At 41.4% G+C, this 26,426-nt stretch overlaps 1 protein-coding gene across 5 annotated transcripts in view; it reads left to right on the top strand.

The window, feature by feature from the left end:
• HDAC5 (histone deacetylase 5) overlaps positions 1-26,426 on the top strand; it is a 2,571,411-nt gene that overhangs the window by 2,527,390 nt on the left and 17,595 nt on the right. For all 5 annotated transcript variants that reach the window (XM_044055165.1, XM_044055164.1, XM_044055163.1 and 2 more), the window contains one exon: positions 3,910-4,066. In XM_044055165.1, coding sequence (XP_043911100.1) covers positions 3,910-4,066 — 157 coding nt within the window. The remainder of the gene's footprint in view (positions 1-3,909; positions 4,067-26,426) is intronic.

Here is a 26,426-nt window from a genome sequence, read left to right as displayed (position 1 = left end):
ACACAGACAACATGTCGGTGGTCTGGTACCTAAACAAGCAAGGAGGGACCAGATCTTACCCCTTTGCAGAGAGGCCATGAGGGTGTGGGAATGGGCGGTAGCTACCAGCCGTTCTTGGTAGCGACCCACATTCCGGGGAAATCGAATATACTGGCAGACAGATTAAGCAGGACAATTCTCTCTCCTCACGAGTGGTCCTTAAACAAAACAGTAGCAGATCAGGTTTTCCGGAGATCGGGGACGCCGTGCTGCGACCTATTTGCAACTCCACTAAACACCAAGTGCAAAAGGTTCTTCTCCTTGACTCCACATCAGGGAGTACCAGCTATGGATGCTCTAGCACAACCTTGGCCAACAGGGCTACTTTATGCCTTTCCTCCGATTCCACTTCTCTCCAAAGTCATTCAAAAGCTTCTCAATTGGGGTCCGCAATGATACTGATTGCCCCATACTGGCCTCGTCAGGTATGGTTTCCTTACCTGAAGAAACATGCGTGGACGATCCGTGGACTTTAGACCTAATTCGGACCTGTTAATTCATCAGTCGGGACAACAGCACCAGTCCCTTCACTCCTTGAAGTTGACAGCTTGGCTCCTCCACTTCCGACTTTAGTCAGAAGTCACACATTAGACCGGAAGTTATTCACATTTTATCTTCAGCCCACAAACCCACCACTAAGAAATTGTACCTCAGTAAGTGGAAGAGGTTTGCTATCTGGGCTCAACTCAGGGCTTAGACCCTATCACTGCTCCTATCCCAGAGGTTTTGAAATTCTTAACATCCCTGTTTAATCAAGGATCTTCTGTCTCTACTATTAAAGTCCAACTAGCGGCTATCTCTAAATTTCACGAGTCCATGGATCCTCCATTGATGAGCAGCAGACTATGCAAAACTTTCATTAAAGGTGCGGGTCTGTTAAGACCTCCAGTTTTTCATCCTGCCCCTCCGTGGGATCTAGATTTAGTGCTTCGTGCATTGACATCTTCCCCTTTCGAACCGGCTGCTACATGTGAGTTAAAATATCTGTCTTGGAAAACTGCCTTCTTAGTTGCAATTACTTCTGCAAGAAGAGTTTCAGAGCTTCAAGCCCTGTCTATTAAACCACCGTACTTGATTTTCCACAAGGATAGAGTATCACTTAGGCCTAATCCATCCTTTGTCCCAAAGGTCTGTTCTAATCTCTGTCTCCAACAGTCTCTAGAGCTACCAGTTTTCTTCCCAAAATTCTCCAATGAAGCAGAATACACTCTCCATAAATTGGATGTTCACAGGCAATTGCGCTTCTATTTAGACAGGACTCAGCAACCGTAAGTCAGACCAGTTGTTTGTGTCCTTCTCAGACAATAAATTGGGTAAAACCATCACAAAAGCTACTATCTCCAAATGGATTAGAGATTGCATAACTCAGGCTTATTCTTCTTTGAATAAGCAACTTACAACATCTATCAAAGCTCACTCTACCAGAGCTATGGCTACTTCTATAGCTTTTCATTCCAAGCTCGCTATATCGGAGATTTGTGCTGCGGCTACTTGGTCCAATCCACACACTTTCATTTCCCACTATAAATTGGATGTGGCATCTAAAGGACGAGCATCATTTGGTTCCACGGTACTCAGGAGTGTTTTCCAGTGAGCCACCCAGGATTCAGGTGCTAGGGACGCTGTCCCATCAGTCAGAATGTAGGCGAGATAGGATCACATAACATCTTTTAGTTATGTACTCACCATAACTTCAGATGTTTGGGATCCATCTCTACATTCCTAATACCCACCCTCCTTCCCCTGCCTTGGAGATCAGAAGAGATTGAGCGGTTTGAGTTCTACTGTTTTTATCTTGTTCATCTGACGATGTTATATAATCAGAGCGTGCATGTGTGCATGTATGCGGACAAACTAGATCTGGGGGACTGGTAGTGGTGCATCCTGGGATATAGTAAGCTCAGCCAATAAGAGACTTCGCTCTTTGGCATAAGCGTGCCGAGTCGGAGCCGAGGGATCGGCTCCGAACCCATCAGTCAGAATGTAGGCGAGATGGATCCCAAACATCTGAAGTTATGGTGAGTACATAACTAAAAGTTATCTCATCCAGGTCATAAGACTTTTCATCCCCCTGTATGCTGCTGCTATCATATGAATTATAGAATGTAATGCCTCTTTTAGTATGTATTCATACAAACACATATGAAGCTAGAAAGACCTCAAGAAATTCCTAACTAAAAGATCATTGGACTAGAGACCCTCAGCAGCCAAGACAGGCTTAGAGGCTCTGTACCTGTCCTGTGTGTCTTATAGAGTCCTGTTGTGTCATTTATGGCTAGCAATCTTTGTTGTTAAGCACCCAGCCCTCCTTCATTTCCTGCACCTCCATATGCACTCACACTAAAGACTTTAGTCATTATTTAACACCCATGGGAGGGACAGATTTATTAATCAGCATTTCCCCATTTCAAAACAAAATGGTACCTTCAGTACTTTTAAGGCAAAGTTTGAGAACTGACTGAGCACCACTAATTTGTCCCGGGCCTGACTTATTTTATCCTCCCAGAGGAAGGAGATGCTGTAAGGTGGTGGGTACTGGTAAAGAGGGTGAGGCCCATAGACTAATTTTACCTTGTAAATTGTGAATTAATCTATAATTAATCCATTGTATCCTTTGCCAGGTACATATCTGCATTAATGTCTGTCTGCCACCTTCTAGCATTTGAACTCTGGAAGTGAAAGAGTACCCCACAATGAGATTTATGAGCTGGGGACTCTATTCTGCAAAAGCTTAAATATTGGATTCTAAAACTTGGGTTTATATAGTTGATACATATTATGACATTTAATACCTTAACCCTGTCCAGATTCAGATTTACTATATTGGACCCACTTTGCCCTACTGGACTCTGAAGAGACTAGCATGGTTGTTTCTATTGGATTCTTTGTACATGTGACACTTACTCAGACACCATCATATAGTATTATAATAACTACATTTCTACCACTTCTGCATTGTTCTGCCATGTTACTTAGCAGTCCCATGTAGTCACAGATTTGCTTCCTTCCTGTTGCAATCTTACATTGTCACACTACTATTGCATTCTCACATATTTCCATGTTTACTCTGCATTCTAAGCGCTATTTTGTCAGCACTTCCATACTCGCGGTTCACTGGTGCACAGGACATGTGTATAAGTTGTACATAAAATTGCAAATACTAATCACAATGTATAGGGTTTGCGAGAATTTTTGTAAATACCACAGTTTTTAGTTTGACAGTCATGAACTGGAAAATTATTTGTTTGTTTGTTTGTTATTGTTGACTGGGAAAGTCCATCTGGACAGTTCCTACTTTCAGCAGAAGTCATTTTTTTTGCAACAGAGTTTAAAAATAAATTCAACGACAACATTTTATGCAATTATATTCAGTGACAACAATTACATAATTCTATAACATGAAGTAACTGTGTGTTTACAAGGTTGAACACTGTTATGTTGAGAAATTGTAGGCATTATGGCTAATATTAAGGATATGAGGTAGATGTGGTTGTATAGGCGGAGAAAAAAAGAGAGTATATGATCGAGAGGAGGTATGAGTTCATGTAATGGAAACAGAAAAGAATGGAAGAAGACTAGCCTGTCATACAGCTGCAGTAACCCTGGAGGTTTTAAGAGTAATTAAGTACCAGTCAAGGGTAAAATTCCACTGCGAAGTGGTAGTAGGGTGGAAAACATGGCTGTCAGAACTTTATTTTTGACACTGTATGAAGTGCTTAATTTAAAACTGTTCTGTTTGCAGTTCTGTCTTTTTGTGTGGTTGTGTCTTGAAGCAGCATGTATATTTTCCTCTGGTAAATGCTAGTAAATACTGAGAGTCAGAAGCTTTAAGGTGTAATTTGTTCTCTAAAATCGTTACTTGTTTTACAGCAAAACAGTGGAGTTCTGTACAACGGTATGCTTCTACTGTTGGATGCTCATTGACAGAGGCGCAGAAACGGGAAGAGGATGAGGCAGAGACAGTAACAGCCATGGCATCTTTAACAGTAGACAACACAGAACAAGCAAAAAGTGAAAACAACTCCAGGTGAGATTTATACATGACTAAAGCGTATTACATCATATGATTTAGTTATTTCTGTAATAAGAGCTGACAGGTAATATGAGGCTATGCAATCACAAGCAATACATTCATGAGATGTTTAGTGCGTGTCTGGCAGTTAGGTGCAGATTCTTTTTGCATCACCAACCTTTATGAGCCCATTGCCAGATGAAGATCTGACCTGATCCTTACTTGACTGTAGAATGCTCCCTGGCACAGTGGGGAATTTTCAGGCTATTCAGAACTGCATTTGGTGTAGCAATTTCATATAACTGCCTAAAACTTTGGGTAATGTTGCATAACTTTATCAATGTTTGTTAAAATTGTGATCTTTCTGAAATGTAAGTTTGTGTAGGATGAAAGTTGTGTTTGTGTATGGATTCCTTTCTTTGCATGTTCCCTCCACTCAGGTGGTTGTGTACTTCTGCCTCTTTGAATTTCATGGTACTGAAACTGATTTGGTTAAAATAAAACTTCACTATAGGTTGTTAGTTTCTGGTTTGTACTGCAAGCACCCATTTGAGAGCATATTTTTAACATGTTATATATATGTGTATCTAATATAAATGTTCTTCGTGTTTCACTGTTGCAGTCATTACATTTGGGTTATCTGCTTGCAGGTAGCCCTCGGTCGGCCTGATTAACAAAGTCTTGGGTCCTGCGTCGGTTGCTGTCCCTTCTTCCATGACGTCAGGTCATCAGGGGTATAAAACATGCAGCCGACGCCATTACATCAGTCTTTTTTGCCGTGCGGTGCCCGAAGCAGAAGCAGTTCGCAAGTGCCGGTCGGCTGACTCCTGAAATTTTCGTTTTCGAGTTTCAGAACCGAAGTCTTCAACTAAAGCTAAGTACCCCATTGGGGAAACTTTTTCTTGTTCCTTTCCGATGTCAGTAAAAGTTAATAATTGCATTACTTGTGGAAAGCAAATATCTCAGAAAGGTTTTCATTTGTACTTTATTCCTTGCCTAGGCCCTGACCACGACGTACCTTGCTGTCGGTTTTGTGCTTTATTTAATCAGTGCACTATCCGTCGTCGGTATATTTTTGCCTCTAAATATTTTGGTTCTCGGTTTAATTATCCAGAAATGTTATCGTTTAGCCATCCGACTACCGGGATTCCGAAAAAATGCAAAGATAAAGACAGAGATAGGCCGCCGAGGTCCAAAACTGCCGATGACACTTCTCCTAAGCCAGTCGCCAGTTCACCGATTCTCAGTGAGGTTATTCGCAGGCCTCTACTGAGACCCATTCGGAGTCCGGTATGCTGTGAGATGCTTCAACTATGGAACCTGCGGATGTCTCTACCTTGGATGGGTCCGGAGCCGCTGTGCAGGCACCGGCTTCTGAGGGGTGTATTCAGGCCTACGGGCTTGCATATTAAACTGATGCCTCCTTCTTCTCTTAGGCCTAAATCTCGAACCATGCCTAAAAAAACTGACGCCCAGGCCACATGCTCAGGCCTCTATGCCTAAAATCAAATGATAAGAATGGCTGAAGATCTAATAACTCTAATCAGGGGTAGCCAACCCCCCACTTTCTAAGAGGCCTAGGACTGAAGTGGTTTATGAATCTTCTGACCAGGATTCTGTTTTTTCTGATTCTTCTGATGATCTGGATTTGCCCTTATCTACTTATGAGGATTCTGATGCAGAGGAAGGACTCCATTCCCTCTGCTTCCCCTCCAGAGGATTTTTCTTTTGAGGAAAACTTATATACTCTAAGGGAGCATTTCCACTGGGAAAGCCAGGATTTTTCTGATTCAAAAAAGAGGCTTAGGGATTTCTTACTCCTACCTCAGCATAGGCCGTTAGCTATTCCTCCTGTACTAGAATCTAGTTTGGCCCCTGATTCCTTGCCTCCTGCTCCCAGAAAACCAGACAGATACTACAGGGTCCCTGAGTCACGCAAGTTCCTTTTTAAAAATCCTATTGCGGATCCAGAGACTATTTCACAGGGGCCCAAGGGCATTAAGGCTTCTACTGCTAAAAATCCTACCCCTTCTGATAGAGACTCCAGGGCACTGGATAGATAGGGTAAGAAGGTTTACACTTCTGCACCCTTGGCCATTAGGGCTTTAAACTGCCAGTTTCATATGTTAAAGTATCAGCAACATGTTATTGGATTGCTTAAACAGAAAATGATGTTGATTCCTGACTGTGTAGAAAATAAAGAATTACAGGATTTAATCCATTCTGCTGATCAAGTTGGAAAACATACTTTGCAATTTGGCTTATCGAGTGACAATTTGGGACGTTCTATTTGAACTTATTTTCTTGTGTTTCCATGTTAAAGACTTTTTGTACTCGCATTTGAAGGAATAGCTTTAGCTGCACAACGCTGAAACGCAAAGTGTTTTGAGGACGCCACTGAGTAGTTTACCAGTACCAAAGGGTTTGTGTGATACTGATGTTTCAGATTTATGGGCCTTACGCTTAACTTTTAAAAAAAGACTATACAACGACAGAAGGCCTGTTGTAACCTTTGGTTACGCTAGCTGTCAGAGCATCATTGAACTGTTCATGGTTTTATGCTTTAATATTAAAATTCTGCTAAGATTTTAGCATTTTTAAGTCATTTCTTCAACTGGAATCTTGAAATAGTGAATTCTAACAAATTTCTTCAGCTGTGGAGTAGCGGCTTGATTTTATTATCATACTTTGCAATGTGGTTTTGATTCATTAGGGGTCTCTTGCAGGGCTGCTGTTACTGGGTCTGTGCTCAGAAGGCATGTTTGACTTAAGGAGCAATCTTTGCCTGATCATGTTAAAGCTAAATTGCTGGATGCTCCCTTAAATCAGGACCGCCTGTTTGGCAACAAGGCTGAGGAAGTTCTTAAAAAGATAGGAGATAAAGCTGAATCTATGCAAACTGTTAAAGATTTCTTACAAGTTCAGCCTCCTAGATTTAGTAGGCACTGGCCCTCTAAGAATTGGTCCTTTCCAGCCCCTTCCAGGTCTTCTCAAGCCAAACCCAGACACAGCAAAAGCCCCAGGTTTCAGTCCCAGGGGACACACAGGATGAAGCAGTGGGGGGCCTCCACTTCCAAATCTGGGAGTAATAAGACTTCCCTATGGTAAACTGTCTCAATGACTTCCTTTTAAAATTTCCAAACACTTATCAGCTGACTGCCTCTTTGGGGGGAAAGATTGCTCTTCATGCAAAGAACTGGGAACTCATTACCCAGGACAAATGGGTTTTAAATATAGTGTCCCAGGGATACAGATTTCACTTCCACACATTGCCAATACCAAGCGGGTGGCGGGACCTACCCCCAAATCAGTGGGCAGAGGCCCAAAAACAAGTACTTTCTCTCTCAAGCATGGGGGCTATTCAGCTGGACAAGAAGAGGAAAAGGGACAAGGTTTCTACTCGAGACTTTTCCTGGTACCCAGAAAAGACAATTCATGGTGTCCTATCTTGGACCTGTCTACTCTAAACACCTCTTTGGAGATTCCAAAATTCAAGATGCTGACTCTTCACCAATTACTTCCTATGCTAGGCAAAGATGCCTGGTTGGCAACACTAGATTTAAAAGAAGCATACCTGTACATCCCAATCAGGGAATCTTGCAGAAGATACCTATGCTTCAAAGCACACTACACGCACTATCAGTTCTTTGCACTACCCTTTGGCTTATCTACTGCGCCCAGGGTATTCACAAAGTGCCTAGCTCCAGTTATTGCATTTTGCAGGCAAAGAAATATTCAAGTATACCCATACCTGGACGATTGTCTAATTCAGGCAGAAAGCCAGGACATACTATCTTGCCTTTGTACAAAGGGTTCTAACTTCTCTGGGGTACACCATAAATGAAAAGAAATCACACCTGGTACCCTGTCAACAAGTTATATTCCTGGGAGCAAACTTGAATACAACTTCCCAGATGGCCTACCTCACGCCAGAGAAACAAATCCATTTGACAACCTACTTCAAACAAGTGGCCACAAAAACCCTGCTATCTGCAAGACAAATACTGCAAGCCTTGGGGTTCATGGCCTCCTGCATTCTTCTAATTCCATATGCCAGACTGCTTATGAGGAAACTACAGTGGTATCTAAAAAGCCTATGTTGTCAACATTCTCAGGATCTAGAAGCAATGATTCCTATCATACCTTGCCTACGCCTAGAGTTCCTTTGATGGGCAGAGACTGCCACCAAAACAAGGGACTACCTTTCAAACCACCCCCTGCCTCCCAAACCCTAACAATAGAAGCATCAGACTATGCATGGGGGGCTCACCTGGCAGGGAAGTGCATTCAGGGCAAATGGAACTCAAGTCAAATGCACCTGCATATCAATCAAAAAGAAATGTTAGCTGTACAGAATGCTTTGACAGCCTTCAAGGACCACATTCTTCCAGGACAACTAATGGTAAAGACGGACACCACCACTTTTATGTGGTACATAAACAAGCAGAGGAGTACACATTCTTACCCCCTCTGCATACTAGCCATGGCATTGTGGGACACAGCCTTAAGCTACCAAGTGCACCTGCAAGCTCAATTCCTGCCAGGAAAGTTAAATACACTGGTAGAGGGACTAAGCAGAAACCTCATGGACCCACACGAGTGGAAACTATTTTCAATATGTTGACAAGCAAATGGGGGAGCCCATATATAGACCTGTTTGCTTCTCCCCAGAACTACCAATTGGACAAATTTAGTACAAGGACTCCCCACAAACAAGTCTGGAAAGTGGATGCTCTGTCCTTCAGCTGGAAAAACCTATCAGTCTATGCCTTCCCCCCTCTGCCTCTGCTCTCCAAAGTACTACTAAAAACCAAACAGGACAAACCAAGGATGATTGTGATTGCTATAGACTGGCCACACCAACACTGGTACCCCCTCTTGCGCAGTGTGTCACTGTTATCCCCATGGCACCTGCCTCAAACTCCTTCCCTGTTGTCTCAGCAGGAGAACCAGATTCTGCACCATCAGCTTCTAACACTGAATCTTGCAGCCTGGCTAATTACATAATCTCTCCTTTACCATCCCTCAGTAAACCTGTGATGGATATCATTTTAGAGGCAAGGAGGCCTAGCAGTAGAAAATGCTGAAAAATGGAAAAGATTCTGTGCCTGGAACCAGTCTCAAGGGATGAGCACAGCAGCGCCCAATTTACTTCAGATTTTACAACACTTAACTGAGATGCTTCACAAGGGCTTGTCTTTTTCCTCCATTAAAATCCACGCCTCAGCCATTTCAGCTCATTATAACACAGGACCCCCCTCCCCCTCTTCTCTCACCCACTGCTCAAGCAGTTTCTCAGAGGGGCAAAAAATTAGAGACCACCCAGGAGAGCTCCAACCCCAGCCTGGGACCTGAGATCACCCAGGAGAGCTTCAACGCCAGTCTGGGACCTTAACTTTGTTTTGAAGAAACTCACTCTACCTCCTTTCGAGCCAGCTGCTACTGCAGACTTAAAATTTCTTTCTTGGAAAACAGCTTTCCTTTTAGCAAACACTTCAGCTAGAAGGGTATCGAATTACAGGCCCTTGTGGCAGTGGAGCCTTTCATCATCTTTCATGCGGACAGGGTGTCCCTCAGAACGAATCCATCCTTCATGCCCAAGGTGGTATCCAGTGTGGCTCTTAATCAGTCCATTCATTTGCCAACCTTCTTTCCCAATCCACAGAACAAAGGGGAACGGATACTGCATTCCTTAGATGTGCACAGACAACTCAGATTCTACTTGGACAGGACTAAACCTCAAAGGAAATCTGAACAACTGCAGGTAGCATTTGCTGCAGGGGCAGAGGGAAAGGCTATTTCAAAGCAAACCATTTCTAAATGGATAGGCCATTGCATTCATTTCTGCTATAAGCACCATGGAAAACCTATCCCCCAGGGGATCAGACCTCACTCCACCAGGGCTGCATCTACCTCTACAGCCTTTCTCAGAGGTGTCCCTACCAGGGACATCATAGAAGCTGCTATCTGGAGTTCTATACATACTTTCACCAAGCATTATCATTTGCCAATTTTCTCTAAATACAGAGCTGGCTTTGCCACTGCAGTCTTGCAGGGCCTTATAGCTGGTCCTAATGCTATCTAAATTCCTCCTTCCAACCATAGCTTTGGGAATCTATCCAAATGTAATGACTGCAACAGTGAAACACGAAGAACACAGTACAGTTGTGTACACTTACCATAAATGTAGATGTTCGAGTGTATTCACTGTTGCAGTCCTGGTTACTCTCCCTCCAGCCCCCTAACTTCTTCTGGCTATACCTCTACTTTCCTTTACTATGCTTAACAGCCTTTTTGATGTATTTGCTTTTATGCTGGAGGTACATCATATATTTAATTGCTCCCCATTAGGGGGGCACCTGACATCTGGGGCAAGAAAAACTGATGTAATGGCGTTGGCTGCATGTTTTATACCCCTGACAACCTGACATCATGGAAGAAGGGACAGCAACCGACGCAGGACCCAGGACTTTGTTAATCAGGCCAACTGAGGGCTACCTGCAAGCAGATAACCCAAATGTAATGACTGCAACAGTGAATACACTCAAACATCTACATTTATGGTAAGTGTACACAACTGTACTTTATGTATATATGTGTGTGTATATACACACACACACGTATTATATATATATATATATATATATATATATATATATATATATATATATGGGTCTATTTGATATGATCAACATTTCACAATGTTGAAACCCATATGGACAAGACCATATGATTGACATTCGAAATGTCGAACATACAAGTAGACCAAAAAAAGAAAAAAACTAACTTTAAAGATGCTAGCAGGGGGCTGCACCCCCTCTGCACCCCCCGTGGGGGGCTCTGCCCCCCATCCCGTAACTTTAATATATCAACTTCAAGATTGCAATACAGTGCAGAAATGGAAATCTTTCCATTCCATACTGTACGGAGATTACGGATATGCCGGTTCCCCATGGTCGACATTTCAAATGTCGATCATATGGTCTCGGCCATATGGGTTTCGTCATTGTGAAATGTCGACCATGTGAAGGGGACCCATATATATATATATATATATATATATACACACACACACACACACACACACACACACACACACACACACACATAGATATATAAATATAGATATGGATGTAGGGCAACTACTAAACAACCGCAGCATTAATGATCAGAATGTCGATGTAATTATGCTGAAAGACATAACAACAACACAAGTTGTACATGCTCCAGGGATTACCTCACAGTGGGCTAAACCAAATGCAAGTGTTTTTGCAGGGAAGCAAACCACCTGCACCCCCTCCCTCACCGGACATCCCTCCCTGCTAATTATATATACTAACTCTGAGATCGCACAATCCCCAGGGAAAGGGAGTATTCCCCTGCCAGGGGTTGTTGGTCTCACACTCCTGTCAACCTTCTGTCTCAGTCGACGAAATGGTGTGGACTAAAGAGATGTCAACGTTGTAGTCATTCAGTCAGGTACCCTACACTTTATATATTGGTTCCTGTCAAATACTGGAACTATAAATATGTTCAAGCATTTGAAATACTAGCAAAATAGTTTGAATTTTGCCAGTATTTGGCTGTGTGAGATAGGACTACATGAGGGACTGGGAATTTCCCCTTTTCCCATTGTAGTATGGATTCTAAGTAGCAGGTGGTCTCATGGGGTTCCCCCCTGCAAAACAAAAATTAGTTTTGATTTCTGCCTTTTTTTTTCAAATTTTTTTAGGTTCTGTTTTATGCTGTAACTCCCTAGCCTATTTCAGAAAGTGGTGTTAGGTTTTTATGTAGCCAGTAAAAGCCCTTAAAATATTTCAGTTTTAACTGCCTTAATTGTATATATATATATATATATTTTATATATATATATATATATATATATATATATATATGTGTGTGTGTGTGTGTGGTATACCTCTTTCCTTTCATTTTCATTATTTGTTGTTCAAGCAGATATTAAGCAACTTGGACAAAGACTGTAAGTATTTTTTTAGGGCTAAAACTTCGTGTAAAGGTATTAATGCAATTAGCCAGCAGTTAGCTATTGCATTTGGACCCAGGATTTTTCAGTTAGAAGCTTTACTTAATTGTGTCTCAGTTTCTCTAGATGTTGCTCTCTCCCATTTCATATCTTCAATATAAGTCCTTAGTAGTGTTTCTTTCAGATTTTCCTTGCATTCAGCAGCTGGGTATTTCTGTTATTGCTTTGTTTTCCAATTCTCTGTAAAGCCTTTGTGGGTTATCAACAATTTTTTTTGTTTTGTACTTTTCTGTTGTATTTATCAGCATACCCTCAACATTTTTTTACTTGTGCTAATATTTTAGTTTATCATTTGATATAATGTATGATAAATCCTGATCTGGTTTAATATTATATGTGTTGCTTTTACCACATCTACATTTTTTTAAGAATTTTTGATAGTCCGTTCCCCTTTTTTCTGTATTATCACTGACATTGATACTAATTATCTTAATTGTTGTGTAGTTTTACTAATTCAGTGCTTCCATGCTGTCAGTCTACTTGTTCACCCCCTTTCCTTTATTACTCTACCTTTTTTGAGGTAACTCTTGATCTGTTATTGGTCTAGCTGCACAGTAGTATATCCATTTATTTCTGTTGTACATGTGAATTTCACTTGAGTCCCAGTTGCAGTGTTCATCCATCTATTTTACTATTCTTCTGACATATTGGGTCTTTTTTACTTTCTTTAATCTGTTTATTTCATTAAACATAATCAAGTAACAAAAGTGTCCTTGTGGAGTGAATGCTCTATGGTAAACAGCAAAGATAATAATAAGCAAAAATATAACCGTAGAGTAAAACAATGAAGGGGGTCCAAATGCTCCAATAACTCGTGCAAAGTTCCATAAACCAAAAAACATCAATCCACATGCATAACCAGTCCAAATTCTTCGAAAAATAAAAACAAGGTTTATTGCAACATGACAAGGTTAGCGCTTTCGCTAAAATAGCTTCTTCAGACCTTATTACAAACTAACCACAAATCCACATTTCTTAAGTATACAAAAAGGCGCCAAAACAGCGATCACTCTTTAAAGGGAAATAGACCTATATTTAAAATCAGTGCTAATGCACAACATTAAAACCTACATATAATGTTATAGCAATTTATACTATATTAAAAGTGAAAAAATTACATATGTAATAAAAACATTTCATAAATGTCCAAAAATATATATAAAGTATATTAATAAATACATAATATACTTATTATATACAACTCTCTGTTTGAAGAAGCTCATTTATAGTGTCGCAACCTCCTGGACTTCAAGAGTGGACGTAATGGAACCTTGCCATTAAGTCCCGGTGACACATCAGCTCTAAATTTAATGATCCAACTAATCTCTCTAGCTTCCGTAAAGTTCTCAATATCACCCCTCCTGTGTGTTCTGAAGATCTGTTCTAGGATCCTAAACTTAAATCGATGGTGTGGACCACCCTCATGGGTGTGCTTGGCAAGTGCATTATATAGGTGTCCCTTCCTAGTATGGTAAACGTGTTCACGAATCCTGTCCCTAAGGACACGATTCGTTTTGCCTACATAATAGGCTGGACAGGCTACACAAGATGCTAGATAAACCACATCCTTGGACATGCAGCTGCCACGTACACGTATAGTGTATACACCTGATCCTATAGGATACATGAAAGTGGGATCTGTAAGAATATAGGAACAAAAATTACATCTATGACATGGTGTCATATAGGGTCCCTGGGTTGACGGCCGCGGAAAAATGGCTTTCGGATAGCACAACAAATTCTTAAGGTTCTTCTTATTACGATACACAAACCTAGGTCTGTCCCCAGTTAACTCCTTAATTCTGGGGTCTACAGATAAAACATGCCAATGCTTAATAAAAATGTCTTTGATGGAACCAATGTCTTTGGTATAATAAACTGGAAAAATAAAATGTTGACTCTGTTCTAATGGACTATCAGAGACATGTTGGTCTCTGGTATTGGCTGAATAAAACCCAAGTGCCCCTTCAGAAAAATAAGGCATAGCCCTAGTGTCTCTGAGGATTGTAATATCGTCCATCCCTGTATTGAGGTCTCGTGTACTATAGCCACGTTCTGTCAATCTATTCTCTAATTCTTCAAGCCCTACTCTATAGGTTGAGTCACAGGGTATGTACCTCGACGTACGCATTGCTTGTCCACGGACAATATTCCTGTAGACAAAGCCAGGGTGCATACTGTGACGATGCAGCAGGGTATTCCTATAACAAGGTTTGCGGTACAATCCTGTGTTCACTATTCCTCCAGGTAACTTTTCTACAAAAACATCCAGAAAAGGAATGCGTGTATCAGACCATTCCATGGTGAAACTCAAAAACCCTAGAGTAGTATTCACCTGTCTAGAGAAATGTTCTAGTTGTGCAGACGTACCTCTCCAAACCATGAAAAGGTCGTCTACAAAACGCCTATAAAAAGGTACATGTTCTCTATACAACTCGTTCTTAAAAAGAAATCTATATTCCCATTCAGCCATAACCAGATTGGCGTAGCTATTGGCACATGAAGTGCCCATAGCTACGCCATCTCGCTGAAGGAAAGTCTGTTCCTGAAAACAGAAAACATTAGATTCCAACACAACTCCTAGTAGTAGGAGAATCAAATCGATGTCAAAATTGATTATCGACTCTGATCTCCTCAAATAAGTACCAATCATTTCAAGACCCTCCACATTGGGTATAACCGTGAATAAAGATTGAACATCCATCGTTACCCAAAGTAAATCATCTATACATGTGCAGGAGTTAATATATTGGTAGAAATCTAACAAGAACTGTTTAGTGTCCCTAAGTATAAAGCTGTTAGCTTCTACCAAGGGTCTTAACTGACCCTCAACATATATGGAGAGGGGTTCAGTAGACCACCCCCTACCTGCCACAATCGGTCTCATAGGTGGAACAATAGGGTCCTTATGAACTTTAGGAAGGCCCTGTATCATTGGCAACAATGGATGTGCTACATATAAAAAGTCAAACAAAGCTTGATCAATAACTTCATTCATAAATAAATCAGTCAGAGTAGATTGCACTCTTCTTATAATACTGTCAACTCTAGTCTTAGAAACAGGTTCATAAAATTTCTCTTCACCTAACATCTGCATCATATCGTGTTGATACCTAACTGTATCAAAAACAACTATCCCTCCTCCTTTGTCCGCTGGACGTATAACAATGTCCCTATTGTTGCACAAAGAATCCAAGGCTTCTCGTTGTTTAAAATTGAGATTATACCTATACTTATTACGAGAGGCATATCGCCCATTCATCTTATAAAGATCATCCTCTACTAGTTTGCTGTAAGCAGCAACTAGTGGGTGTATAGGTGGTGTGAATGTGCTAGGTTTCCTGTAAGCACTGATAAGTGCTGGAGGACCTATTTCATTAAAGTGTACTTTCAAAGACAAATTCCTAATAAACAATTTGAAGTCTCTTAATGTTTCCTCATATCTACTAAACGTTGTAGGAATAAACGTAAGGCCTTTTGAAAGAACTTGTAATTCACAACAATTTAACTCATAACTCGATAAATTAAACACTAAGCCTATTTCTTCCCCTCCCACATTTTCTTGATATTCCGGTTGGGTTGTTTGTCCGGAGATAATTTCCGTTTGTAACGCCCCCTGCTGCTGGAGCGCGTCCTCACCTCGCTGGTGAATGACCTGATGGGGAAAGGGTGTCTGTTGTTAAATGAGTGTGTGGGACTAGATAGTGTCAATACATTTCCATTACCAGAAATAGAGGAGTCACCAGTCATACCTACTATTGGTCTAATGGTTTTCCTCCGTACCACAGGTTCAGGGAGTATCGCCTGTGTCCTATCATTGATATCAATTTGTGCACTAATGGTATCACTATTGGGAGCCTCATTGTCCCTCAAAACCGTACTCTCAATAACGTTTGCAGAACCCTCAGTGACTACAATGTCAGCAGTAACTAAATTAGCATTGTCCGAACTCATCACATAAGCCAAGTCAGTGCCGTTCCCTGAGGGAACGTCAGTATTGAGTCCATTAATAGTCTCTGTTGTTGTAGAAACACGACCATGACTAGGTATCGCACTGTTCCTGGGCCAAGTGAAAATGTGGCCCATTCTGAAATCGGTACTGTCCCTCTGAAGCTTCGCCCTCTTCTGGTTAAGAAGGCATCGCTCATATTGTAAGACGTTGTCCAGCATCAAATTAAAGGCATTGTCTGCCGCTAGAGTAGGATATTTAGTATAAATAACCAGTTGATAATTCTTTATCTCCTGTCTAAGTGCTTCCTCTATTGGATAAAAGAATTTATTCATCAACCTCATATAGTTGAGGCTTACCTCGATGTTCAGCTGCTGCCATTCAAACAGCAGTTCTGGATAGAGGGTGCCCGTAGTCGGCATCTTGAGCACTCTAAGTCCTCTGGGAATAAGCCGACGCTGAATGCAGACTTCAGGGGGGCGTTACAAGTATAGGTATAATCTCAATTTTAAACAACGAGAAGCCTTGGATTCTTTGTGCAACAATAGGGACATTGTTATACGTCCAGCGGACAAAGGAGGAGGGATAGTTGTTTTTGATACAGTTAGGTATCAACATGATATGATGCAGATGTTAGGTGAAGAGAAATTTTACGAACCTGTTTCTAAGACTAGAGTTGACAGTATTATAAGAAGAGTGCAATCTACTCTGACTGATTTATTTATGAATGAAGTTATTGATCAAGCTTTGTTTGACTTTTTATATGTAGCACATCCATTGTTGCCAATGATACAGGGCCTTCCTAAAGTTCATAAGGACCCTATTGTTCCACCTATGAGACCGATTGTGGCAGGTAGGGGGTGGTCTACTGAACCCCTCTCCATATATGTTGAGGGTCAGTTAAGACCCTTGGTAGAAGCTAACAGCTTTATACTTAGGGACACTAAACAGTTCTTGTTAGATTTCTACCAATATATTAACTCCTGCACATGTATAGATGATTTACTTTGGGTAACGATGGATGTTCAATCTTTATTCACGGTTATACCCAATGTGGAGGGTCTTGAAATGATTGGTACTTATTTGAGGAGATCAGAGTCTATAATCAATTTTGACATCGATTTGATTCTCCTACTACTAGGAGTTGTGTTGGAATCTAATGTTTTCTGTTTTCAGGAACAGACTTTCCTTCAGCGAGATGGCGTAGCTATGGGCACTTCATGTGCCAATAGCTACGCCAATCTGGTTATGGCTGAATGGGAATATAGATTTCTTTTTAAGAACGAGTTGTATAGAGAACATGTACCTTTTTATAGGCGTTTGTAGCGACCTTTTCATGGTTTGGAGAGGCACGTCTGCACAACTAGAACATTTCTCTAGACAGGTGAATACTACTCTAGGGTTTTTGAGTTTCACCATGGAATGGTCTGATACACGCATTCCTTTTCTGGATGTTTTTGTAGAAAAGTTACCTGGAGGAATAGTGAACACAGGATTGTACCGCAAACCTTGTTATAGGAATACCCTGCTGCATCGTCACAGTATGCACCCTGGCTTTGTCTACAGGAATATTGTCCGTGGACAAGCAATGCGTACGTTGAGGTACATACCCTGTGACTCAACCTATAGAGTAGGGCTTGAAGAATTAGAGAATAGATTGACAGAACGTGGCTATAGTACACGAGACCTCAATACAGGGATGGACGATATTACAATCCTCAGAGACACTAGGGCTATGCCTTATTTTTCTGAAGGGGCACTTGGGTTTTATTCAGCCAATACCAGAGACCAACATGTCTCTGATAGTCCATTAGAACAGAGTCAACATGTTATTTTTCCAGTTTATTATACCAAAGATATTGGTTCTATCAAAGACATTTTTATTAAGCATTGGCATGTTTTATCTGTAGACCCCAGAATTAAGGAGTTAACTGGGGACAGACCTAGGTTTGTGTATCGTAATAAGAAGAACCTTAAGAATTTGTTGTGCTATCCAAAAGCCATTTTTCCGCGGCCGTTAACCCAGGGACCCTACATGACACCATGTCATAGATGTAATTTTTGTTCCTACATTCTTACAGATCCCACTTTCATGTATCCTATAGGATCAGGTGTATACACTATACGTGTACGTGGCAGCTGCATGTCCAAGGATGTGGTTTATCTAGCATCTTGTGTAGCCTGTCCAGCCTATTATGTAGGCAAAACGAATCGTGTCCTTAGGGACAGGATTCGTGAACACGTTTACCATACTAGGAAGGGCCACCTATATAATGCACTTGCCAAGCACACCCATGAGGGTGGTCCACACCATCGATTTAAGTTTAGGATCCTAGAACAGATCTTCAGAACACACAGGAGGGGTGATATTGAGAACTTTACGGAAGCTAGAGAGATTAGTTGGATCATTAAATTTAGAGCTGATGTGTCACCGGGACTTAATGGCAAGGTTCCATTACGTCCACTCTTGAAGTCCAGGAGGTTGCGACACTATAAATGAGCTTCTTCAAACAGAGAGTTGTATATAATAGGTATATTATGTATTTATTAATATACTTTATATATACTTTTGGACATTTATGAAATGTTTTTATTACATATGTAATTTTTCACTTTTAATATAGTATAAATTGCTATAACATTATATGTAGGTTTTAATGTTGTGCATTAGCACTGATTTTAATTATAGGTCTATTTCCCTTTAAAGAGTGATCGCTGTTTTGGCGCCTTTTTGTATATTTAAGAAATGTGGATTTGTGGTTAATTTGTAATAAGGTCTGAAGAAGCTATTTCAGCGAAAGCGCTAACCTTGTCATGTTGCAATAAACCTTGTTTTTATTTTTCGAAGAATTTGGACTGGTTGTTCGTGTGGATTGATGTTTTTTGGTTTATGGAACTTTGCACGAGTTATTGGAGCATTTGGACCCCCTTCATTGCTTTGCTCTACGGTTATATTTTTGCTTATTATTATCTTTGCTGTCTACCATAGAGCATTCACTCCACAAGGACACTTTTGTTACTTGATTATGTTTATTTCATTTATCTTAATATGTGTAGCACTCTCTTTGAAATCAAGCCAGTCTTCCCTTATATAATTTTCTTCTGGCTTAAGAGTATCCTCTTTGATTTCTGTTTTTTCCTCTTTCCCTTGCTGTGCAGTTCTAACTGTACTTTCATGTCAGTCTCCTACAGAAGTTTCCAGAATGTTGCCTTGTGGCATATCTTCAGATGCATCCTGCTCCATCTGCTGCTCCCCCATCTTGGGTTTCATTGGCTCATCCTGTTGCAATATTGCCTGTGTTAAGTTTTCACTTTTTCCTGCTGTTTCTCTTACTGTACAGTTCTAAGTTGCTTTCATGTGAGTCTCTTACAAGAAGGTTCCAGAATATCACCCTGTGGTGTATGTTCTTTAGATGCATCTTGTTCTGTCTGCTGCTCCTCCATATGGGGACTCATTGGCCAGTCATGTAGCGATATTCCGTGTGTCGGTATTTCCACACTAAATCCTTCACTTCACAGATGGTCTATCACTTCAGTTTCTACTTGTTTAGTTTCTGCCTTTCTATAATTTTTACTTTCAATTGCATCCCTTCTTATGATCTTTTTTTATTGTAAAATGTATCATATTGTAATGTCTTTGCTTTCATTTCTCTTCAAATATCTTTGGAGATGCATTTTTTGTATTGATCAGTTTGGCTTTCTTCTCTACATAAATACTGCAGCATATCACATCTCATTTTCTTTCCCTGTGTCCATGCTTCTTTTTTATACCTTTCAATAACTGTTTTTTACTGCTTATCTTGTTCCACTCCTCCTGTTGCTTTATTTTTCAGATGGCCAAATATTTCTTCATCTAGGTAATATTTTTATTCTGTTCTGATGTGTTAAAGACCTGAAATTATTTTCTGTAGCTTTTAACAGTTTTGCTCGTGCAAGTTCTTTTCTTTCCTCTAGTTTCTCACTTACTACATATTCTCTTTCTGGATTTTTTTTTTTTTGCACGTAATAGTATCAGTACATAATTTTCCTTATCTTCAGCAATTAACTTTATTTTGTCTGTGCATCTTACTTGGCCTATCAGTTTGTTTTTTATGGACTACTGCCTTCTACCGTGGGGGGTGGGGGGGGGGGCACACCCTCAACCTGAGCCTGGCCTAGTCTAGTCCTGTGGCAGGAGTGTTCCCATGTTCTAAGGATTCTACAGTGTCATTTCCTCCAGTCCTGGCACCAGTGTGTTTACCAGGAATGGTCTCTTTTTTTTATCTGTCTTTAAACAAAGGTCATTGATGAAAATGTGATTCATTCTTCACATTTTGTTCATGCTTCAAACATCTTGCACTGTCTGCATAGCTGGCTTATGGCAGACAATACTATGCAAATTAAAGAGTATTCATTACAATGGAGCATTTTCTGTTCTCCAAGGAAGTTTTTCTAAAGATGGGGAAGATTATTGTTCTAACATCTCACAGTTTTAAGATGCCTCCTATAAACAGTCAAGGTTCATGCCTTTTTTTCCCTGTGGAAAACAGAATATAAACAATCTTGCTGGTTACAGAATGTTGTTTAAACCTACATTGTGTACCATTTCCTGGGTTTGTCATCAACCGATCTTCTTCATCAGTGTTACTCATTTCCACATTCAAAAGATAAGTGATTGTTTAAGACCCAGAAGTCTGTTCTGATATATTCAATTAAGATGTGTCACCAAATTAATGTTGCAACTTCATGCTTTTATAAAAAGTATTTAGTTTCTAAGCTTTTCCTTAATATACGTTATCATGAACAGCAATTGTTTCAAGTAGATAAAGTGAAATGGTGGTTTGCTGGTACTGACTTCCAATAAAGAAGATGGCTGTCCTGGCAGCTTGTGTGGAAATTCTGCATATCTTCATAATTACTATCAAACAACTAGCCATATCTTAAGCATAATGTACTACAAATGGACAGCAGCAATATATTTTTCAGTGTCCCACTATGACAATTCATACCATGCCCCTCAATAACAGGTTTCGCAGTTATGAAAATATGAATCTAAATATGTAAATATGAATAAAGATTGACAAACACTAATTGATATCTTGACTGCAGGACATATTAGTTTAACAATAGCAACATAAAAGCAACCTTAAACTGTTATTAAAAACAGAGCAATAATGTGACCCTTATAAAACCAATGAAATATTGCTGTTTTAATGTAGAAAAACAGATGTGCGTGCGCTCACACACACACACACAGATTTTTATTTATTTTTTTAAGATCTGGTGTTGTCAGAATTGTGTGAGGCTGAGACATTTTGTATAACAGACAGTGTCAGTGTGAAGAGGCAGAGTAGGGATGGGAGGATATTCCAGAAAGTAACAGCAGAGGTGAGCTTATTAAAGAAAATAAATAAAAATTCCAGCACTTTGGGTCATACACAGAATATGTATGTATACACCTGTGTCTCATGCACATTTCTGGCACATACTGCAATGAAAAACAAAGTATTTACTATTTGTTTTACTGTCCGTAATCATGTTTAAATACCAGAGAGGCATGTTAGAGTCTAAGAAACAACACATAAGGATTATATGATGTTGTTCGTGTTTCACTTGTTGCAGTCACCACCTGTGGGTTATCCCTGCTGTAGTAGCCCTCGGCTGGAACAAATACCAGAGTCAGTCTTTTTCTGCATCAGCTGCTGTCGCTTACTGGCTGACATCAGCTCGTCAGTGGTATAAAGGAAGGCGGCCGACACCATTACATCAGTTTTTCTTGCCGTGGAGCCTGTAGCAGAAGCAGTTCACCAGTGTGCCAGTCAGTCACTACCAGAGGTTGAATTACAGCTGAAAACATCTATTTTTCTTGCACTAACCAATGTCTGAAAAAGTTAACAATTGTCTCACCTGTGGAAAGCAAATACCACACCGAGACTTCCATTCATACTGCATCACTTGTTTAGGCCCAGACCACAGCGTCCCTCATTGCTGGTTCTGTGCCCTCCTTAATGCGAGAACCATTTGTTGTAGAGCTCTTTTTGTAGCCAGGTATTTTCATCTTCTGTCTTTGATTTCCGAAATGGCATCAGTCAGCCAGCAAACCGTACACTTTCCGAAAAAAACGTAAGGATAAATATAGAGATAGATCACACAAGGCTAAGCCTTCCGACAACTCTGCCACTAAGCAGGTCGTCATTTCTCCGGAATTCAATGAGGAGCCTTTGCATCCTCTGATGCCCGATTCTATACCTTCGCAGACCTCTACTGAGACCCTTTCGGAGTCCGGTATGCTGCAGAAATCTTCATCTTCCAAGCCTTTGGTTGTCTCTGCTTTGGTTGGGCCCGGAGCTGCGATGCAGGCACCGGCTTCCAAGGAGGTTTTTTGCACTACCGAATGTAGACAAAAAAACAACATTTTCTCCTCAGACTACCATTTCTCTCAGACCTATGGATACTCTTAGGCCGAGAGGCAAGGCTACTCCTAGGAAAAATACCTCTAGCCACTATTTTACCCCTGCTCCACTACCCCAAGGTCAAATGCTTAAAATGGCAGAGGAGGTTATCAACCTTATCAGGGGTAGTCAGGCCGCACATTTTAAAAGGAGAAGGGACCCTTCCCCTGAAATACAGACAGAACAGGATTCTGAGGAGTCTGATTATTCAGATTTGGAAGAGGATCAACAACCACTTACTCTTTATGAGGATTCAGATGCTGAGGAATCCATCCCTTCTGCCTTCCCACCAGAAGACCTTTATTTTGGGGAAACCCTTCACACCCTCAGGGAACATTTTCACTGGGAATCCCAGGACTTCCCTCAGTCTAAGAAAAGACTAAGAGAGTTTCTAGACCTGCCCCAGCACAGACCCTTGGCCATCCCCCCCTATCTTAGAGGTGGTTGATGATGTCTTCCAGGAATCCAGCTTAAATCCTGATGTCCTCCCACCTGCTCCCAGAAGACCTGACAGGTATTACAGGGTACCGGATTCTCACAAATACCTGTACAGAAATCCTGCTGCAGATCCCGAGGTCATTACACAGGGACCAAAAGGAGCTAAGGCTAGTTCTGCAAAGAATCCTACTCCTTCTGACAAGGACTCCAGAGCTCTGAATAGATGGAGTAAAAAAGTATACACCTCTGCAACCTTAGCTGTCAGAGCACTCAACTGCCAGTTCCACATGTTAAAATATCAACAAGACACTTTGGAGCTATTAAAAGAAAAGATTTCAACCTTTCCTGACTGTGCCAATTCTAAAGAGTTAGCAGATTTACTGCACTCTACTTGTCAAGTGGCTAAACACTCATTACACTGTGGATATGATGCCCTAGAAGCCTCAAGCAGGGCAGCAGTGTCCGGATAGGTCATTAGGAGACATGCATGGTTGAAGGAACAACCTCTCCCTGATCATGTCAAATCTAAATTACTTGATGCACCCTTGGATAAGGACCACTTGTTTGGAGTAAAAGCAGAAGAAGTGCTTAAAAAGATGGAAGACAAAGCAAAATCTATGCAAATAGTAAAATATTTCCTTCAGGTACAACCTCCTAGGTTCAGCAGGAATTTTCCCTCAAAGCACTGGTTCTTTCCTGCACCTAGCAGACAGGGGCAAGGTAAGCACAGCAGGGACAAACCACCCAGACTCCTATCCCAGAGACAGCAGAGAACCAAACAGTGGACAGCTTCCACTCCTAAGGCAGGGAGTTCTAAGCCATCTCTCTATGGCAGAAACTCACAATGACTCCCTCTCCCCCCTCTGCCCTCTTTTCATTCACCAAAAACTAGGAGAAAGGCTCTCCCTCTACAAAGAGAATTGGCTTTCTGTAACAAAGGACCAATGGGTGTTAAAGATCATTTTTCAGGGATACAAATTCTCCTTCAACGAACTCCCAATTCCAAGAAGGTACCCAGACTTACCTCCAAATCAGTGGGCAGAGGCATTAAAACAAGTCCAAACTCTCATATCCCAAGGGGAAGTAGATCCTGTCCCCTCAGACCAAACAGGCAAAGGCTTTTATTCCAGACAATTTTCTTATTCCCAGAAAAAAGGGAACTTGGCGCCCCATCCTGGATCTATCAATTTTGAAAACCTTGTGGTGGTCCCCAAATTCAAAATGCTAACTAACTTTGCAGCAGCTACTACCTATGCTGACTAAAAATGCCTGGTTAGTTACCCTAGATCTAAAAGATGCCTACCTCCACATCCCCATAAGGGAATCCTCCAGGAAATTCCTTTGCTTCAGAGCAGGCTCACAAAACTTTCAGTTCTCTGCGCTACCCTTTGGCTCATCTACTGCTCCCAGGGTATTCAAGAAATGCTTAGCCCCGGTCATGGCCTTTTGCAGAAAGAAAAATATACAAATTTACCCTTATATAGATGACTGCCTCATTCAGGGAGATTGCAAAGAAAAGCTCCTCAAGGACCTCCTCTTTGTCAAAACCTTCCTAACATCCTTAGGGTATAGCATCAACGAGAAGAAATCAAAGCAAACACCCTCCAGGAGGATCATTTTCTTGGGGGCTCTGCTGGACACAGCATCCCAAATAGCATTCCTATCCTCAGAAAAACAGAGCTTCCTACCTCTCTATTTTACCCAGCTGGCTTCCAGAAGTCACCTCACTGCGAGGAAGCTCCTGCAAGCCTTGGGGTACATGGTGTCTTGCATCCTTCTAATTCCTCTGGCCAGGCTTCACATGAGAAAAATTCTTTATTACCTAAAATAACATTTGGTGTCAGCACTCAGCCTCTAGAGACCTCTCTACCTCTAATCCCCTGCATAAGGGCCAACTTTCTCTGGTGGGCAGGGGCCTGTGCCCAGAACAATGGTCTTCCCTTCACCCTCCACCCAACTGGGCTGACCATTACCACCAACACCTCAGACAAAGCTTGGGGTGCTCACCTACAAGGCAGGTGCACCCAATGTCTTTGGGATGCCCAGCACCTTCCCTTACACATCAACCAGAAGGAAATGATGGCTGTACAAAAGGCTCTGACATCCTTCAAACCCCATCTCAAGCCAGGTGTTCTCATGGTCAAAACAGACAACACCACAGTAATGTGGTACATCAGCAAACAGGGAGGGACCCAATCTTACCCTCTGTGCAGGCTAGCCATGAACTTCTGGCTGACAGCCTCTTCCATGGGACTGCACCTGATAGCACAGCACCTACCAGGGATCAACAACACCCTGGCAGACCATTTAAGCATAAACTTACTGGACCCCCATGAATAGTAGCTCCACATAGAAATCTTTTTACAAATCACTTAGGCGTGGGACCCTCCAGAGGTGGATCTCTTTGCTTCGCATCCCAACCATCAGCTGAAACAATTATGTGCCAGGGAGTATCACCACCTAGCATGGAAGGTGGATGCCTTGACCTTCCCCTGGAACACCCTGTTTGTGTACGGATTCCCTCCTCTGCCTCTTATCCCCAAGATACTGATCAAAATAAGGGAGGAGAGACCAAAGGCCATCCTCCAGATTGGCCCAGACAACATTGGTACCCTTTACTGCGCAGCCTGACCTTACAGCCTCCCAGGCAGCTCCCCCTGATCTCAGACCTCTTAACCCGGGGGGGGGGATGCTGCACCCAGACTTGCAATTTCTCAAACTATCAGCATGGCTAATACTCTAAAGGTAAACAAGGGACCCCTGTTAAGCAAATGGGTCCTACAGATTATCACAGAGGCCAGAAGGCCCAGCAGCAGAAAATCTTATGCAGGAAAATGGAAAAGATTCTGCTCTTGGAGCCAGTCTAGAGGGGGCAGTGCCTCAGAACCTTCCATCCCTGTTATCCTGGACTACCTGTTGGAGCTACTTAATAGTGGCCTCTCCTTCTCCTCTATTAAAATACACGCATCAGCCATTTCAGCTCATTTTGATACAGAACAGCCCCTGTTTTCTCATCCTTTGATTAAACAATTCCTCAGAGGGGCTTCTGATATCAGACCTTCCTTCTTTAGAGGTCCTTGTTCATACTGTCAGCACCCAGAACTGTAGGTGTCGACTTGAATTCTCATTAGCACTATCCTGGCAGTTGTTTGATTGTAGCCTATACCCTCAGGGGTGGTCTTTTTCAGCAGTGAGATGGCTAGGTGGTACATTTTGTGTTAGCCCAAACTATTTAAAAGTAAAAGATGCAAACTGTAGAATAATTTAGAAAGGAGCTGATGGTGGTGGTGATATGTAACTTTTCATTTCGTTTGTCACATATGTGGAAGTCTTTAAAGATTGCACTTGGATTAGGTCTTGCAGAGTAGTCTGGAAAATGCTGACTAGTTATGGTGAGTTATCCTAAATCCTTGCAAGATCAGGAACTTTCAGACTTAAGCTTCAACATCTTGCAAGACTGCATCCACCTCTGTGCTGTTACTTGGGGCACTTGGCTTCCTTTTTTCATAGGAT

The sequence above is a fragment of the Protopterus annectens genome, chromosome 13.part0, assembly GCF_019279795.1.
Source record: "Protopterus annectens isolate FY-2018-M chromosome 13.part0, PAN1.0, whole genome shotgun sequence".
Lineage (NCBI taxonomy): Eukaryota > Metazoa > Chordata > Ceratodontiformes > Protopteridae > Protopterus > Protopterus annectens.
Note: the sequence above shows the minus strand (reverse complement) of the source record. Positions and strands in the feature narration are given on the sequence as shown.